The 17,838-nt window shown below is 44.4% G+C and overlaps 1 protein-coding gene across 3 annotated transcripts in view; it reads right to left on the reverse strand.

Moving 5' to 3' along the window:
- LOC105486711 (WASH complex subunit 2A) overlaps nt 1–14,586 on the reverse strand; it is a 65,676-nt gene extending 51,090 nt beyond the window's left edge. For all 3 annotated transcript variants that reach the window (XM_071070021.1, XM_071070020.1, XM_071070019.1), the window contains exons 1-5: nt 14,460–14,586; nt 14,225–14,347; nt 12,582–12,746; nt 2,628–2,690; nt 441–614 (exon numbers count right to left, since the gene is read on the reverse strand). In XM_071070021.1, the coding sequence (XP_070926122.1) occupies nt 441–614; nt 2,628–2,690; nt 12,582–12,746; nt 14,225–14,347; nt 14,460–14,462 (528 nt within the window). In that variant the 5' untranslated portion in view covers nt 14,463–14,586. The remainder of the gene's footprint in view (nt 1–440; nt 615–2,627; nt 2,691–12,581; nt 12,747–14,224; nt 14,348–14,459) is intronic.
- Nucleotides 14,587–17,838: the final 3,252 nt, after the last annotated feature.

Consider the following 17,838-nt stretch of genomic DNA (forward strand, 5'->3'; position numbering starts at 1 on the left):
TTCTGCAGTCTTCCTTAGTCCAAGCTACATAATTTCAGGTTCCCAACACTCTATCTCTCTTGAGCCTCCCCACCCTTCAAACCCCAATTCAAATATCATCTTTGCCCCAAAGTTCCAGCTGGAAGTCAGTTCTCTCTCAGGGCATTTACAATGGTTACTCATATGAATGTCTCCTCACTCCCACCAAACTGCAACACACACCTTGAGAGTAGAGGCCATGCTCTGCATCTTTGCACCCCCAACTTGACATGTTGCCTTGCACCTCACAAGTACTCCATCAGTGCTCGGGTAAAGTGTCTTTCTGGTGGAGTCAATGTGACACTACTAAATGACATACTCACATTCCAGAGGTTAAGTCCATCACTTACTAATCGTGTGCCCAAGTAACACAGCCCAAACATAAGAGGTGTGCAATAAATATTTAAGTTGAATGTCTTCACCTTTGGTTCAAGGATCAGTTCCACTCGCCCATTAGCATCATCTTCCTCAGAGTCTGAGTTTCCTGCTTTGATATCAAGTTGCTCAAAGGCACTGTCCAATACTTGTAAGCCATAGTTCACAGCCTCCTGGACTTTAGGAATGAGATCCACTTCTTTCTGCTCCCGAGTCTTCTCCTACAAAATAAATACCATGCAATATGGATCTCCAACATACTGATACCACCCCAAGAGAATACTGTGAATGTTCTCTAAAGCCTAGCCTCAAGCTCCAAAAAAACTTATTTAAAAATGTTAACAAAGTCAAATTCTGCTGAATGCCTTGACACAGACTTTGGAGTAAGACTGCAAGTTTTAAATCCCAAGTTTGCACCTTTCTGGACATGCATCAAACTACCCAAGGTTCCAGAGCTCCAGGGTCATTGTCTACAAAAGCAGAGGTGCAACTACTGTGTGGAGAAGTATCCTAACAGTGAATGCACGCTGTTTCCCCACTGCTGGAGGGCCTAGACTCTCAGACTCACCATGACTATCCCACAAGCCCTGGTTATCCCTTGGGTAATTTTAGGTGTTAAGACTTAGAAGGAAGGTCACAGAGGTCTCATTTTTCAATTACCAGTTTAAAAAGACAAAAAAAAAAAAAAAAATCAGACAATTACAGTTATTTTATAAATCTGTCCTACATCAAAAGGGGTCATTTTCATCTCTGGTGTATTCTGTGTATACCCTACAACAATGCCCCACTCAAGAAAAAAGGTTTGTTCATATCCCCAACAGGCTGAGAATCTCCCTCAGGTGTCCTCTTCCTGCAACAGCAGCTCTCAGTGGCAGTCCCCGCAGACACAAGTGTGCCATTGTGAGAAATACCGAAAAATATTTAGCGTCATTTCCACCCCCTCACAAATATTCTAGAAGGTTGTTCTGAGGGCCAAAGGCAAAAAAAACTTTATGAGTATTTTAGTCTTTTATCTCAAGTACTGAAGTCTTTCCAACTGAACTTTTTTTATCTTGGTTGTGTATTTTTCTACTTGGATATGCTTGATTCTGAGTTGAATAGCTAATATTGTACTGAGTTTGTGAAAATGTGTATGAAATATATAGCGGTTTTTAAAAATAGTTCACTAAATACCTATCACCTTCAAATTAAACCCTGAATTGGTATAACCAGATACTACTGCACTTAAATGGCTAGCAAATCCTTGAGTTCTATTAAAAATAAAACAATCTGCTGGGCATGGTAGCTCATGCCTGTAATCCTAGCACTTTGGGAGGCCAAGGCGAGCAGATCACTTGAGGTCAGGAGTTTGAGACGAGCCTGGCCAACATGGCGAAACCCTGTCTCTACATAAATACAAAAAAATTAGCCAGGTGAGGTGGTGGCACACGTCTGTAGTACCAGCTACTCAGGAGGCTGAGCCAGGAGAATCACTTGCACCCAGGAGGCAGAGGTTGCAGTGAGCCGATTATGTGCCACTGCACTCCAGCCCGGGCAACAGAGAGCCCCCATCTCAAAACAAATTTTTTTTTAAATAAAAAATAAAATAAAATAACTTTTTTTTTTTTTTTAATGTTGGCAACAGGCAAAACGATAGCTGGTTTCGAATACCCTTTTCCTAGTCTAACAGCTTCATCTGTTACAAGTAATAATTGCTGACAAAGCGCCAGCCTTCACAGGTAATCCATATTTTCTGAATATATGAGAACAAATTCAAAGCTACTCCAATAATAAACTTATTCACAGTCCATGTGCCTTCCTGAGTGGAAGAAAAAGGAATCTCCGCTGGAGTGCTAAGAAGTCAGTGTGACCCAGAACCTCTTAAGCTATGTTTTGGGCTCTGGTGTGGGGACCTCAGGAAGAAGGTTGGTCCATCTGTAATTCAGGAAGCCACAGGAAAAAAATGACCTCTGTGACCCTCCAAATCTGTAACATTTACTATCTGGCCCTTTACAGAAGAAGTTTGCTGACTTCTACTCTATTCTTATACCAGAATTCAAGGATTTGATCTCTGTATTAGTTAATACACTACATTTCAGAAACAAAAGAAAGAATCCCCTCTTAGGCTGCTGTCAGGAGCAGTCCCTCCCTTTCCCACCCCCGCCCACCATCCCCCAGCTCCCACAAAACACATCGATCTCCATCACACTTTTCAAAGTCAGAAACTCAGCTGAAGAGTGATTTCATACAAGTACCTGCTCTGTTTTTTCTGCCTCAGCCTTGAGTACTGGCTCCTCCACTTCTTCATCGTATACACGCTAAATATGGAAGCAAACTCAATGTTAAAAGGTCAGCATCTCATTGGACATAAATCACAATATAAGAATTAAACACAAAGTAACTAAGGACAAAGATGGGGAAGGAGATGGTTATTCAACAAAGGGCTGAGACTACTACTAGTGGGTGTCCGTAACAGTGGGTCATGGACAAACAACAAAGAGTAGTCCATTCACCAAAAAAAAAAAAAAAAAATTTTAAATACAAATGACTAGGAAACATGATGAAACTTTAACCTCATTGTAAACCAAGAGCTGCAAAAACAGTATGATATCAGTTTTCACACCTTTTCATTTAACTTAATAATGTTGATGGGCAATGATACAGTATTCTCGCCCCAGGTTACGGAGAATGTTAACTGGTATAATTTATCAACTAGGAAACAAGAACTTTAGGATTTTGAACAAGTAAAATGGTAAAGGCAAAACTTATTTTCATTCAGTTGCTTAAAATGGTTGATAAATGTTTATTATCCCATTTGTATGAAAGCAGAGAGAAAAATCTACCACTGACTTGCCAGAAAGGCTGAGCACTTAACTGACCCTGAGAGCATGGGTAGGCAAGACTCTCTTTTCCAGAACAGACCCACTGCTCTGCCAGATCACTGTGATTCTTGGTTTTTAAAATTATTTTTATGTTTTAAAAACTACCAAAGTACAACACACATGTTATAAAAAGTCAGTATAGGCCAGGTGCAGTGGCTCATGCCTGTAAGCCCAGCACTCTTGGAGACTGAGGCGAGGGGATCACTTGAGCTTACGAGTTCAAGACCAGCCTCGGCAACATAGTGCGACCTCATCTCTACAAAAAATAGAAAAATTAGCCAGGTGTGGTGGTGCGCACCTGTAATTCCAGCTACTTGTGGGGCTGAGTCAGGAGAAACTCTTGAGCTTGGGAGGTAAAGGCTGCAGTAAACCCTGATCGAACCACTGCACTCCAGCTTGGGTAACAAAGTGAGACCCTATCTCAAAACTAAAATGAAATGAAATTAAAATTTCTTAAGAAGAAAGAAATAAAAAGTCAATATAAATGAACTGATGAAAATCTTCTGGCATTAGTGGCTGTGATTATAAAACTTTATGAGTACACTAAAAACCACCAAACTGTATACTTTTTTTTTTTTTTTTGAGACAGAGTCTCGCTCTGCCGCCCAGGCTGGAGTGCAGTGGCGTGATCTAGGCTCACTGCAAGCTCCGCCTCCCGGGTTCACGCCATTCTCCTGCCTCAGCCTCCCGAGTAGCTGGGACTACAGGCGCCCGCCACCTCGCCCGGCTAGTTTTTTTGTATTTTTTAGTAGAGACGGGGTTTCACCGGGTGAGCCAGGATTGTCTCAATCTCCTGACCTCGTGATCCGCCCATCTCGGCCTCCCAAAGTGCTGGGATTACAGGCTTGAGCCACCGCGCCCGGCCAAACTGTATACTTTTTAAAGGAGTGAATTTTATGGTATGTGAATTCTATCTCAATTTTTAAAATTTTAAGTCAATATAAAGGCACATGTAAAAGAGACATATTTTAAACTAGTTCCCTCCCTACCCCCAGCCTGATCCTTGGAATACCCAATTTAAGCCTGGTGTGTATGCTCGTTTCCTGAGCCTCTTAACACAAATATAAGCAAACACGTGCACATATTTAGAGCTCTCCTACCCTTCCTGCTTATTTATTTATTTATTTAGAGACAGAGTCTAGCTCTGTCACCCAAGCTGGAGTGCAGTGGCACGATCTTGGCTCACTGCAACCTCCACCTCCCAGGCTCAAACGATTATTTTGCCTCAGCCTCTTGAGTAGTTGGGATTACAGGCGCGTACCACCATGCCCAGCTAATTTGTTTTTGCCTTTTTTTTTTTTGAGACGGAGTCTTGCTCTGTCACCCAGGCTGGAGTGCAGTAGCGCCATCTTGGCTCACTGCAAGGTCCACCTCCTGTGTTCATGCCATTCTCCTGCCTCAGCCTCCCCGCCACCACATCCAGCTAATTTTTTTTGTATTTTTAGTAGAGATGGGGTTTCACCGTGTTAGCCAGGATGGTCTTGATCTCCTGACCTCGTGATCCACCCGCCTCAGCCTCCCAAAGTGCTGGGATTACAGGTGTGAGCCACCGTGCCTGGCCTGCATTTTTTTTTTTCAGTAGAGAGGGGGTTTCACCATGTTGGTCAGGCTGGTATCAAACTCCTTGACCTCAAGTGATCCGTCAGCCTTGGCCTCCCAAAGTGCTGGGATTACAGGTGTGAGCCACTGTGCCTGGCTGAAACTGGTTATTTATTTATTTATTCTTTTTACCTAGAGAGGGATTTTACCTAGAGAGGGAATAAATAAATCTTAATAGCCATTACCAGATTCTATGCACAAATGTGTAGAATTCCCTGTCACCAGCAGCATACTCAAGTGCCCATTACCCAAATCTTTGCCAGCAATGGCTCCTGTCCACTCATCTTTAAGTATCTGCCAATCTGATCAATGTTGTTTTTAAATGATCATATCCTCTAACCCAACATTCTACTTCTTGAAATTTAGCTCCAATGAAAATTATAATAAATGCAAACATCAGAATGTTCATGGTATCATGATTTCCAGCAGAAAGTCACAAATACCAAATTTATAATTCTATGCAATTCCAATCAAATGCTAATAAAATATTCTGTGGCACAATATAGTAAGATAATCCTGCCGGGGGCAGTGGCTCACACCTGTAATCCCAGCACTTTGGGAGGCTCATGCCTGTAATCCCAGCACTTTGGGAGACTCTCGCCTATAATCCCAGCACTTTGGGGTCACCTGCCATCAGCAGTTTGAGACTAGCCTGGCCAACATGGCAAAGCCCCATCTTTACTAAAAATATAAAAATTAGCTGGGTGTGGTGGCGGGCGCCTGTAATCCCAGCTACTCAGGAGGCTGAGGCAGGAGAATCGCTTAAACTTGGGAGGCGGAGGTTGCAGTGAGCCAAGATAGCGCAATTGCACTCCAGTCTGGGCAATAAGACTGAAACTCCATCTCGAAAAAAATAAGTAAGTAAAAGATAATCCTCAAATTCACACAGAAAAGTAAAAAGCCAAAGACTGATAACCATGACAATTCTGAATAAAGAGAATATGGGGACTTGCCCTAATAAGACATCAGAAATCTGCAGTATTTAAGATTATGATACTGGCAGATAGCAGACAAACAAAACAAACAGTAGAGGACAGAAATAGACCCACAATTCCATGGAGGCCTGATTTTATTTTCACATAAACACACACAAACATTCATACGTAATAGTCAATGAGGAAAAGAACAACTACACAATAAAGGTTATCTATAAGGGATAAAAATGAAATCTCTTCTCTAGGGAAAAAGAATAAAAAGTTAGCCAGGCATGGTGGTGAACACCTGTGGTCCCAGCCAGCTATTCGGGAGGCTGAGGTAGGAGGACGGCTTGAGCCCAGGAGTTTGAGGCTGCAGTGAGCTGTTTGCACCACTGAACTCCAATCTGGGCAATAGAGGGAGATCCTGTCTCAAAAATAAAAAAAGAATAAAAAGGCAGAGATACCAAGGAATCCCCACCCAAAATGATTAGAGTCAAGGACAAATATGCGGGGTTGGCACCTTTCAAGCAAACGTGGCAAAATATGAAACTACTGATGCTAGGTGCTACATTTTCTTAGCACTTGTGGTTTCTCTCTGAAGTTTACTATTTATTTATGAAACATTTATGTTATTTATGAAACATTTCATAAATATTGGGAGATTAAATAAATTATGATATGGTTTAAGAACAAAAAAATTAAGTTCACAAAAGTCTCAAAGACGGGTTAAATAAGTTCACATTAAGAAAAAAAGTAGGCTGCAAATGCAAATACACACACACACATACAGTCATCTAGAAAAAGTTAAAGTTGGCCAGGCGCGGTGGCTCAAGCCTGTAATCCCAGCACTTTGGGAGGCCGAGACGGGCGGATCACGAGGTCAGGAGATCGAAACCATCCTGGCTAACACGGTGAAACCCCGTCTCTATTAAGAAATACAAAAAAAACTAGCCGGGCGAGGTGGCGGGCGCCTGTAGTCCCAGCTACTCGGGAGGCTGAGGCCGGAGAATGGCGTGAACCCGGGAGGCGGAGCTTGCAGTGAGCTGAGATTCGGCCACTGCACTCCAGCCTGGGCGACAGAGCGAGACTCCGTCTCAAAAAAAAAAAAAAAAAAAAAAGAAAAAGTTAAAGTTAAAAAACAAAACAAGAACAGAAAGAAATACACTGAAAAGTTCAATGGTTGGTTAATTTGGAATAGCTGATTTTTTGTAGGTTCAATTATTTATTTATTTATTATTATTATTTTTTGAGATGGGAGTCTCACTCTGTCGCCCTGGCTGAAGTGCAGTGGCGCGATCTCGGTTCACTGCAAGCTCCGCCTCCCTGGTTCACGCCATTCTCCTGCCTCAGCCTCCCGAGTAGCTGGGACTACAGGCACCTGCCACTATGCCTGGCTAATTTTTCTGTATTTTTTAGTAGAGACGGGGTTTCACCATGTTAGCCAGGATGGTCTCGATCTCCTGACCTCGTGATCCACCCATCTCGGCCTCCCAAAGTGCTGGGATCACAGGTGTGAGCCACCACGCCCGGCCTACTGTAGGTTCAATTCTTTTAAGCCTGACATCTGCATGGGAAATGGAATTAGACTATATGTACTAAACATTGGGGGTCTCCCCTTCAGCTGAGGAAATTTCACATGATTTTTCTTTTTCTTACTTTTCCTAATTGCTCTATAGATCAGAAATCACTTTGGTAATTTTCAAAGTCAGGACCCCAAAAAGGTAAGTAAATCTCAAAAGTGAGACTTTAAGACCTGGCAGCTACCAAGGTCACCTAGCAGCAGCCTGCAGCTAGAAAGCCAAACACGACATCTAAGAAACCTAAACCCATGGTACCTAAAGCCCATGGGGTCTTTTCAGGGTGAGCAGGACTATGCAGTCTCAAGTACTTTATATCCAGCAGATAACCAATGCTAACTTCTTTTATCCTCACCTGCTAAACTCATAGCTTCATGTGTTTTGTGATCAATTTACAGTCAGATAGCTATACCCAGGACTGTTAAGTATCTTTGCTATTGATCCTCATCTGGGGAGACAAGGTAAAAGGGGAAAGTGGGGAAGTGGGGAAAAAGGAACCAGGGCTGGAGAGTAACAGATTATACACAGCCCCGGTCCCTTTCATTTATGCGTACCCTCATTCATTCAAGTATTCACTGGGTCCCTAAGTATCAGGCTTGTGCTGGACCCTTCAATATATTTGTTGTTAAAAATATGGGGCTTGATTTAGCAGGAGGGTTCAACTCATCAAATCCTATCAATAACTGTAAAATTACAATTATAAGAAGTCTACTAAAGAATGTGATGCTTCAAGTGCTTTTATCCAGGGGGTCTGCCTAGTGCAGAGGGTCCAGGAGGAAGTAATATAATTGAGCAGAGACCTAGAAGACAGATAGATATCAATCAAAGGGTAGAGGCATAGGAAGCAATGTAAGCAAAGGCCTCATAGCAGCAGGGCATATGGCATTTCCAAGGAATGAGAAGGCTGGAGTCTCAAAAGCAAGAGGCATTATGTAAAACAAAGCAGGTCTAGGTGGTGAGGGAGAAGCCTGTGCAGGAAATTATATGCCAATAAGGCTTTTGGGCTTTACCTCCTTCTCTCTAATTGCTGAGTACTTGACAGTTTCAGCAACTCCGTCTGTTTCTTCAATAGAAAAGTAGAAAAGGAGGGAAAAATGACCAAAATTCAGCTTTCATAAATTAACAGGAAGATGATCTGGAAAATTAATCCATTTATGCCTAGTGTCCCATTATTGGAACGCTAAGCTTGTGGGAGTTACATATATCTTACTGCTCAAGGTCATTGCCAAGGTCTGGCTTCTCACAAAAAAAAATTTAACCTTGGGCATAAATGGGTTAATTTGTTTCATTCTGGAATTTTTTTTTTTTTTTTAATTTTACAAAGCTAAGATTTTGAAACAACTGACTTTAAAAAGAAAAAATCCTCCCTCACCAGTTCACTTAACAAACTAAAGTCATTAACTATGGCACTTGGTATTTCAGGATGCAATTCCTAAATTAACAGATTAATTAAGCCTTTAGAATTGTGTTGCCTTCTAATTAGACACTAGAACACTGGCCAATGTTAATTAGTATTTCTTCTCCCTCCGAGTCCCCTCTTGAGCCTTTACTAATGGTACTAATTTCTCTTGCCCTAGAAAGTCCTGACTGTTCTCGCCCTAGAAAGTCCAGATTGTTTCACTAACTTTATAATACAGTTTGCAACTTTGTGGCTGCCTCTGAGGCTAATTAATAAAACCTAGAAAGTTATCTGACTTTGAATGTTTCTGATAAATTACCATGAAACCAAATGGCACCATAATTCAAGCTGGAATTGTAATACCCAAGTACTGATGTCAGGATTTAAAAAAAAAAAAAAAACATTAAAAAGCCAGATTGCCAGGTACGGTGGCTCACGCCCATAATCCCAGCACTTTGGGAAGCCACGGCGGGAGGATCATGAGGTCTGGAGATCGAGACCATCCTGTCTAACACGGTGAAACCCCATCTCTACTAAAAATGCCAAATTAGCCAGGTGTGGTGGCAGGCACCTATAGTCCCTGCCACCAGGAGGCTGAGGCAGGAGAATGGCATGAACCCAGGAGGCAGAGCTTGCAGTGAGCCGAGATCGCACCACTGCACTCCAGCCTGGGTGACAGAGTGAGACTCCATCTCAAAAAGAAAAAAAAAAAAAGCCAGATCACTTACAAATATATATCAGCAAGTAGATTTTTTCACAGTTTTATTAAGCATCAACTGTTTTCTCAGTATCATCATGCTCTGCCACAAATGAAAAAAACCTACATAGCATGTGGCCTTATAGAAGGTCTGGGAAGTAATTAAGATTTGGCAGTGGCAACTAGCACATCCAGAGAAGAGTTCTGGCAGCAGACTGGAAGGCGAAGGGGCATCAAGACTTTACACTAAGGGCCGAGCGCAGTGGCTCACGCCTGTAATCCTAGCACTTTGGAAGGCTGAAGCACGATAATTGCTTGAACCAAGGAGGCAGAGCTTGCAGTGGGCAGATTGCTTGAGGTTAGGAGTTTGAAAGCAGCCTCACCAACATGGTGAAACCCTGTCTCTACTAAAAATACAAAAAAAAAAAAAAAATTGGCCAGGCTGGTGGCGGGAGCCTGTAATCCCAACTACTTGGGAGGCGTGGGCAGGAGAATTGCTTGAACACGGGAGGCAGAGGTTGCTGTGAGCCGAGATCGTGTCACTGCACTCCAGCCTGGGTGACAAAGCAAGACGCTGTCTTGGAAGAAAAAAAAAAAAAGCTAAGGCTAAAGGGATGGAGAGATGGAAGGAAAACAGGAAATCCCCAGTAGTGGACAGAAATAAAGAACAATTACCAAAACACAATAAAACAAAACCACAAAAACTACATCATGGAAAATTCAGAATCTACGAAAACTTGGCTACAAAAGAAGAGCTGGAGAAAAGACAGGACCTAAGACAGTGATTCAGAAAAACTATATGATGTTCCCGATTTCTCCCCACTGAAGTGTGGATCTGGTACCAATCTAGTACCAATCTAGTACCAACCCGGTACAGGCACACTGGGGACAAAGAAAACGTCCCTTGCCAGGTGGGGTAGTTCAGGCCTGTAATCCCAGCACTCTGGGAGGCCGAGGCAGGCAGATCACGAGGTCAGGAGATCGAGATCATCCTGGCTAACTCGGTGAAACTCCGTCTCTTCTAAAAACACTAAAAATGAGCCAGGCGTGCTGGCGGGCGCCTGTAGTCCCAGCTACTCGGGAGGCTGAGGCAGGAGAATAGCGTGAACCCGGGAGGCGGAGCTTGCAGTGAGCCGAGATGGCGCCACTGCACTCCAGCCTGGGTGACAAAGGGAGACTCTGTCTCAAAAAAAAAAAAAAAAAGAAAAAAGAAAACTTCCCATATCCTTTGCGACTGGTGCTGCGGCACTGACTGTAGGGAAGTGCTGACTACCTGATCCAGCAAGAAAAGTACAGAATGAAAAGAACAGCAGTGCTTAAAAGGACACCAAATTAATCTTGATGAAAACATTATGGGGCTATGCACACCAGAGAAGTTGAGTCTTGAGTCCCTGACTCTTCCAGTAAGATAAATGATCAGGACCAAGCATGGACATTCTGTGTAGACAATCAGAAAACTACTGATTTCACTTGAATACTTTTTTTTTTTTTTGAGATGGAGTTTCGTTTGCTGCCCAGGCTGGAGTACAATGGCTCACCACAACCTCCGCCTCCCAGGTTCAAGTGATTCTCCTACCTCAGCCTTCTCGAGTAGCTGGGATTACAGGCACATGCCACCATGCCTGGCTACTTTTGTATTTTTTTAGTAGAGACGGGGTTTCTCCATGTTGGTCAGGCTCCTCTCCAACTCCCGACCTCAGGTGATCTGCCCACCTAGGCCTTCCAAAGTGCTGGGATTACAGGCGTGAGCCACTGCACCTGGCCGAATACTTGTTATTTTTCAAACTCATGAGTACTCCTTTGCTGTTAAAGGAAGTAACTGGCAAAGAGATCTCTAAGACCTTTATTAATATCTTTATTTTACATATAGCTCTCCAAAAAAAGACAGGAAGTGTCACTTAACTCGAGCTACTAAAAAATGCACAAACATGCTGCACAAGTTGACGACATGGCATTATCTGGTGTTCTCTTAACTATTCTAAATCTTAGGCTTTTTAAATAATTTTGTGATTCTGAAAATTTTATTACTTTATATCTAACAATCTCAGGAGATAGCTTACTTCAATAATCCTTTTTCCACAAATGAACGCTGATATTGAGAAAGCTGGGACACCCTATGAGAAACACAGGTCTGTTTCTTTTCTTTTCTTTTTTTTTTTTTGAGACGGAGTCTCGCTCTGTCGCCCAGGCTGGAGTGCAGTGGCCGGATCTCAGCTCACTGCAAGCTCCGCCTCCCGGGTTCACACCATTCTCCTGCCTCAGCCTCCCGAGTAGCTGGGACTACAGGCGCCCGCCACCGCGCCCGGCTAGTTTTTTGTATTTTTTAGTAGAGACGGGGTTTCACCGTGTTAGCCAGGCTGGTCTCAAACTCCTGACCTGGTGATCCGCCCGTCTCGGCCTCCCAAAGTGCTGGGATTACAGGCTTGAGCCACCGCGCCCTGCCGAGAAACACAGGTCTGTTACCTAAGTTTCCTCTCTATCTTCATCTCTTAAGTCTCCACTCGGTTCCAGCCACACTTACTTCCTTTGTATGCTGGAATTACACTATTTGCCAAGGGAGAGGCTCTATCTAATTTACCTGTGTATTCCTACCGTCTAGAAGAAACTCAGTAAACAGACAAAAATCACACATAGATTTAAGCTCAGTAATCTGTTTACAGCTGATTCCATATCATAAGTTCAACCATCATAAACTTTAGTTGAGAATATTGCAAGTAGACATATATATCCCCTGAATATAATTTATCAGAACATAATGAACCCAATCAACAACTGAAACCACATGCTGGTGTCCAGAGGGTCTAACCAGGTATACAGCTGTCCTTACAGATCATGCCACAACAAAGGTAGTGTGAGTGCCACAAAATTCAGCACAATTGCTGACTACTCTCAAAACTGACAAAAGATGGAAGCACTAAAGTATAAGAAAATTTTATCATTAGACTTTTTTAGAGGCTTGGAAAAAAGGACTTAAAACTTTACAAATAAAAAAGAGGCATTAATCCCAGAGAAAAAAACTGCAATTACCAAGAACCATACTTCCACCAAAATTTAGGAGGGAACCTAACAGTAAGTTATTTAAAATTACAGTATCTCCTACTCCCAAAAAAAGAATTATGATATAACTAAATAACTCACATTTTCAATGAACTGGGTATTAGAGAGCATAAGGAAGTCATTGAAGACATTATGCAGGCGACAATCTGTGGCTTTGGTTTCCCGTATTAGTCCGTCCACTTGTTTCTTGATTTCATGGGTCCTAGAGATAGTTTGCTGTGAGAATTCCTGTAGAAACTGTAGTAGCTATTTTAAAAAATAAACATACAGTAGTATCAGTGTTACATGTATCTATTTTGCATGTCATATCAAAAAAGAACCCATTTCCTTTCACCTTTGAGTGTGAGAATGCTAAAGAAATGCTTTTTTTTTTTTTTTTTTTGAGACGGAGTCTCAGTCTGTCCTCCGGGCTGGAGTGCAGTGGCGTCATCTCGGCTTTGTTGGTCAGGTTCGTCTCCAACTCCCGACCTCAGGTGATCTGCCCGCCTAGGCCTTCCAAAGTGCTGGGATTACAGGCGTGAGCCACTGCGCCTGGCCGAATACTTGTTATTTTTCAAACTCATGAGTACTCCTTTGCTGTTAAAGGAAGTTTAACTTTAAACTTCTCCTGCCTCAGCCTCCCACGTAGCTGGAATTACAGGTGCCCACCACTACGCCCAGCTAATTTTGTGTATTTTTAGTAGAGACAGGGTTTCACCATGTTGGCCAGGCTGGTCTCGAACTCCTGACCTCGTGATTCGCCCGCCTCGACCTCCCAAAGTGCTGGGATTACAGGTGTGAGCCACCGCGCCTGGCCGGAATGCTGCTTTTGACAAGTACTAAGACCACGTGACATTGAAAAACTCTAAGAAAGCTCATCAAAAGAGTGGCAGTGAGCTAATGGGACACCGATCTTGTTTCTGGAAAAATTTAAAATTCTTGTCTGGCACTGGGTGTGGTGGTTTACGCTTGTAATCCCAGTACTTTGGGAGGCTGAGGCGGGGTTATCGCTAGAGTCCAGGAGTTGGAGACCAGTCTGGGAAACATAGCAAGACCCCCATCTCTACTAAAATTAAATAAATAAACAAATCAGCCAGGTGTGGTGGATGCCTATAGTCCCAGCTACTCAGGAGGCTGAGGTGGGAGGATCACCTGAGCCCCGGAGGATTCAGTGAGCCAAGATCGAGCCACTTGCACTCTAGCCTGGGTGACAGGGCAAAACCCTGTCTCTTTTTAAAAGTCCTCTTTGGTTGTCAATCTACAGAGATCACAGACCAAGGGTGAGCTAATCAACCACCACTCTTATTCAAAAATGCTATTCATCTGGGACTCTGGAACAGTTCTGAGCTTTTTGGGTCCCCGACTTGAAGAATCCCACTAAAGGATATCCACATACTGGCTTGCCTCCCACCCCAGTTAGTCCAGGTCCCAACAGGAATCGCCTCCCTAGTGCCCGAGCAATCCCTCAGCGTGGCCGAAACGGATCTCCCTTCTGGATGGAGCTGAGTGCATTGCCAGAAACCCCGTGAAGGGAACGCCGCGTCTGGGCCGCGGTCAGGGTCTGCCCCATCCCTCGGGGCCGGGGACGGCCAGGGTGGCATTCTTGGGGGCTAAGCGGGGCGTGTGTTCCTAAGAGGGCAGGCAACGGGACGGGCCAGGTGCAGGGGCAGTCGCCGCCCGGTCCTCCCGCGCGCAGGCCAAGCGTCACCCCTGCCGCCCTCGCGTCCCCGGGGCCCGCCTCTCACGCCCGCGTCGGCCGCCAGCGACCAGCTCTGGCTGCTCCTACGGATCTCCTCCACCGACCACGGCCGCTCCCACACGGGCCCCGACGCCGGCGCCTGCTCCTGGTCGGGGGTCGTCCGGTTCATCTGCAGCGAAGAAAACGAGAAGACAGGCTGAGCCTGAGGGCAGCACGGACGGCGACCCCAGCCCAGGCCGGCCCCTCTCCTGCCCGGCCGCAGCCCAGCCCGCAGCCCTCACCATCCCAGCCGCCCGGCTCGGTGGGCTCCGAGGCCACCCGCACGCGCAGAGGACCGCAGAGCCCCGGAAGCCCAGCCCCAGCCAAGTTGCCCGGGGCGTGACCGGCCTCACGTGACCCAATGTCACGTGACAGAGCCTGCACGTGATCCGACCTGCGATGCTGAGGAGATGAAGCTGCGGAAGTGGACTGGGGCTGGAGTTTGGGGTTCTACGCTAGGTTGGGGCGGAGGAAGCTGGAGGAGAGGGGAAGACGCCAGGGAAAGGTGCAGAGGCGGGTTGGCCGGGTGGCGCTGCGGCCTAAGGCCCGAGGCAGCGGTGCGGGATCGGCCACCGCACGGGCCGGCAGTCCGGCGGGTCTGGAGAGAGGGGACCTCAAGCAGCCAGTGGAGCAACCAGTCTGGGAGCCTTCGACGTCGGCGCTGTGGGCGAAGGAAAAGGCCTGGCCTGCTGCCTCTTCTCTTGCAGCAAAATCCGCTGCTGTGAAGGAGCTGGCAGGCGGGCGCTCTGTAGATAGAGAATCCTCATCTGCCTGGGCATCATCTTGCTCTTTATGACCTGCTTGGCTGCTACTGTGTAGGGCCTGCTTTGCCCTCTCAGCCTTGCTCTCAAGTTCAAGGACAAGCTTTTCATTATGACAGGCATAAAGCTCTTTATAATTCGTCCTCCACTCTCCCAGCTCAGGGCTCCGGCTGTTCTGTCTCACACTTCCTTGAAGTTCCCTCTGCTGAGTCGCCCTTGTGCCAGACAAACTTACTTATTGAAATAAAAATCCCACTTTCTTTCCAGTCATGTGTGCCCAAGGGCGAGTTATTTAAGTTTTCTGAGCTTTCCTCAGTGAAACGAAGCTACGTATCTTGCAAGGATGTGATATTAAAGTGATAATATTGTAAAACAGCTGCCACGGTGCTTGGCCTAGGGTGAGCCTTCAACCTAGAACATGCTACTGCCCCCATGCAGCTTGCTCACACCCAATCTCCGACTTTTCTTTTGTAGTCACCTCAGTTATCACCTCTTTAAATAACAACCTCATTATCCTAAGTGCAGCTTAAGTGACTTACGTTATTTTCGATGGCTAGCGGAAGGGACTGCGCTACATTGGAGAGCTGGAGTGGTCTGGAGTTCCACGGTGTGGTGGACAAGAGGCCACCTCTCCTGCGGCCTCTCAGTGTCTCGCCGGCGGCGTTCAGCCCAAGCTAGATAGACACAGCCGTTGACCGATTTAAACATTAAACAATACAGCTGCCTCAAATCTTTGGGAATTTCAGAATGACTGACACTGCTGAAGCTGTTCCAAATTTTGAAGAGATGTTTGCTAGTAGATTCACAGAAGATGACAAGGAGTATCAGGAATACCTGAAACACCCTCCTGAGTCCCCTCCAATTGTTCAGTAATGGAATAGCAGAGCTGGTGGGAACCAAATAAACAGGCAATCGGTTGCAAGATAACAGTTCAGAGGCAGGGACGGTAGATGAGAGTGGCAAAGTGACAACCGATCCAATCAGCAGCGTGGACAATTCTGGGATAACAATTACCCGCAACACAATCAAGAACCTTACTATCCCCACTAATATGAACGTTAACAACCAGCGGCCACCTTACAGTTGCTACTGATAGAAGTGTTGGCAGCTTTTAGTAAGAGCATTTACTCTGTTACTATGACAAAAGTTTGGGTGTCTTCTGTCGGTCATAGTTTTCCATGTGATTTTACAGAATGGATTATTGATTTTTTGGAATTTGAGACTTAAAAAAAATAGATCTTACTTGGGAGATGTGATGGTTGCTGGGAATACCTGAAATTGTGGATTATATTGCTTGACTTCTACCTCAGAGTATTCTTTGTTTCATGACTTAATAGTGCTTTGAGTTTGGTATATTTTTCTTATTTGACCTCTAGGAATTCTTCGTTTTACACAGAAATAAAAATTTTAAAATAGAAAATGCTTGCTTTTACTTTGTAAGGTAAGAGACTATCCATATGCTTAGATGTGCTTGTTTCTAAAGTTCTAGAGGTTAATACAATCAGCTCATGAATGCACAGCTATGCTTCTTTTGATAGATCGTACATAACATCAGCAGTTGAAAGGTAAAACAATTGCTTATCTTTTTTTTTTTTTTTTTGCTTTTGTTATGTCACTATGGTACTTTGTGATTCCTTACCCTATAGATAATGAGTCAACTCCACATTTATTTGGGTTTCTTTTTAGAGGGAAATCAGTAATAAAGCTGTAAAATAATGAAGGAAAAAAAAGTCATTTTTGATGTATTTATCCTAAGGTATTACATTGTATTGTAATCATTTAAATATTGGTCTCTCCTTTAGTAATAGCTAACATTTATCAAGTGTTCAGTATTTACCACTTTATACCTTTTTCATTTAATTCACACAATGACTATGAGGGAGGGAATATTATTTCCGGATTATAGTTGAAGAAACTGAGGTACAGAAAGGAGCACCTTACTCATGATTAAGTAACCAGGAAAGAGACAGACCCAAGAACCCACACTGTGAACCAATATGTTACAGTAACATATAACTGTTAACACTAAGGCTAGGCTGGCCTGGTGGCTCACACCTGTAATCTCAGCACTGTGGGAGACCAAGGCAGTTTTGACACCAGCCTGGGAAACATGGTGAAACCCCACCTCTACCAAAAAAAAAAAAAAAAAAAAATTAGCTGGACGTGGTGGCGTAGGTCTGCAGTTCCAGCTACTCAGGAGATGGAGGTGGAATGATTGCTTGAGCCCTGAGACCAAGGTTGCAGTCAGCCGAGATTGCACCACTGCACTGCAGCCTGGACGAAGAGTAAGACTGCTATCTGCAACAAAAGTCTTAGTGTCTTAAGGGGACTTCATTTTTAAGTCACCATGTACCAACCTCTTCCACTTCCCTCACATTCATTAAAATACACCCACACACACACTCTTCAGAACTTGGAACTTGGTTGGTAAAGTTGAGGCGAGTCAATTACCAAACTTGCATTTCATCTAACACCGTCATGGGCAACTTCAGTGGCCACATACTTAACACCCTTAATCTACGTCCCACACCCTGGACTTTATCACTGAAACATTGTGACTTCAAAATCTGAACTTCTCCTGAATAGGGTAGCCTATTTATTTATTTATTTAGAGACAGGGTCTCACTCTGACACCCAGGCTGGAGTGCAGTAGCATGATCTTGGCTCACTGCAACCTCCACCTCCTGGGTTCAAGTGATTCTCATACCTCTGCCTCCCAAGTAGCTAGGATTACAGGCGTGTGCCACCATGCCCAGTTAGTTTTTGTATCTTTAGTGAAGATGAGGTTTTGCCATATTGGCCAGGCTTGTCTTAAACTCCGGACCTCAGGTGATCCACCTGCCTCAGCCTCCCAAAGTTC

This window comes from Macaca nemestrina, chromosome 9 (genome assembly GCF_043159975.1).
Source record: "Macaca nemestrina isolate mMacNem1 chromosome 9, mMacNem.hap1, whole genome shotgun sequence".
Lineage (NCBI taxonomy): Eukaryota > Metazoa > Chordata > Mammalia > Primates > Cercopithecidae > Macaca > Macaca nemestrina.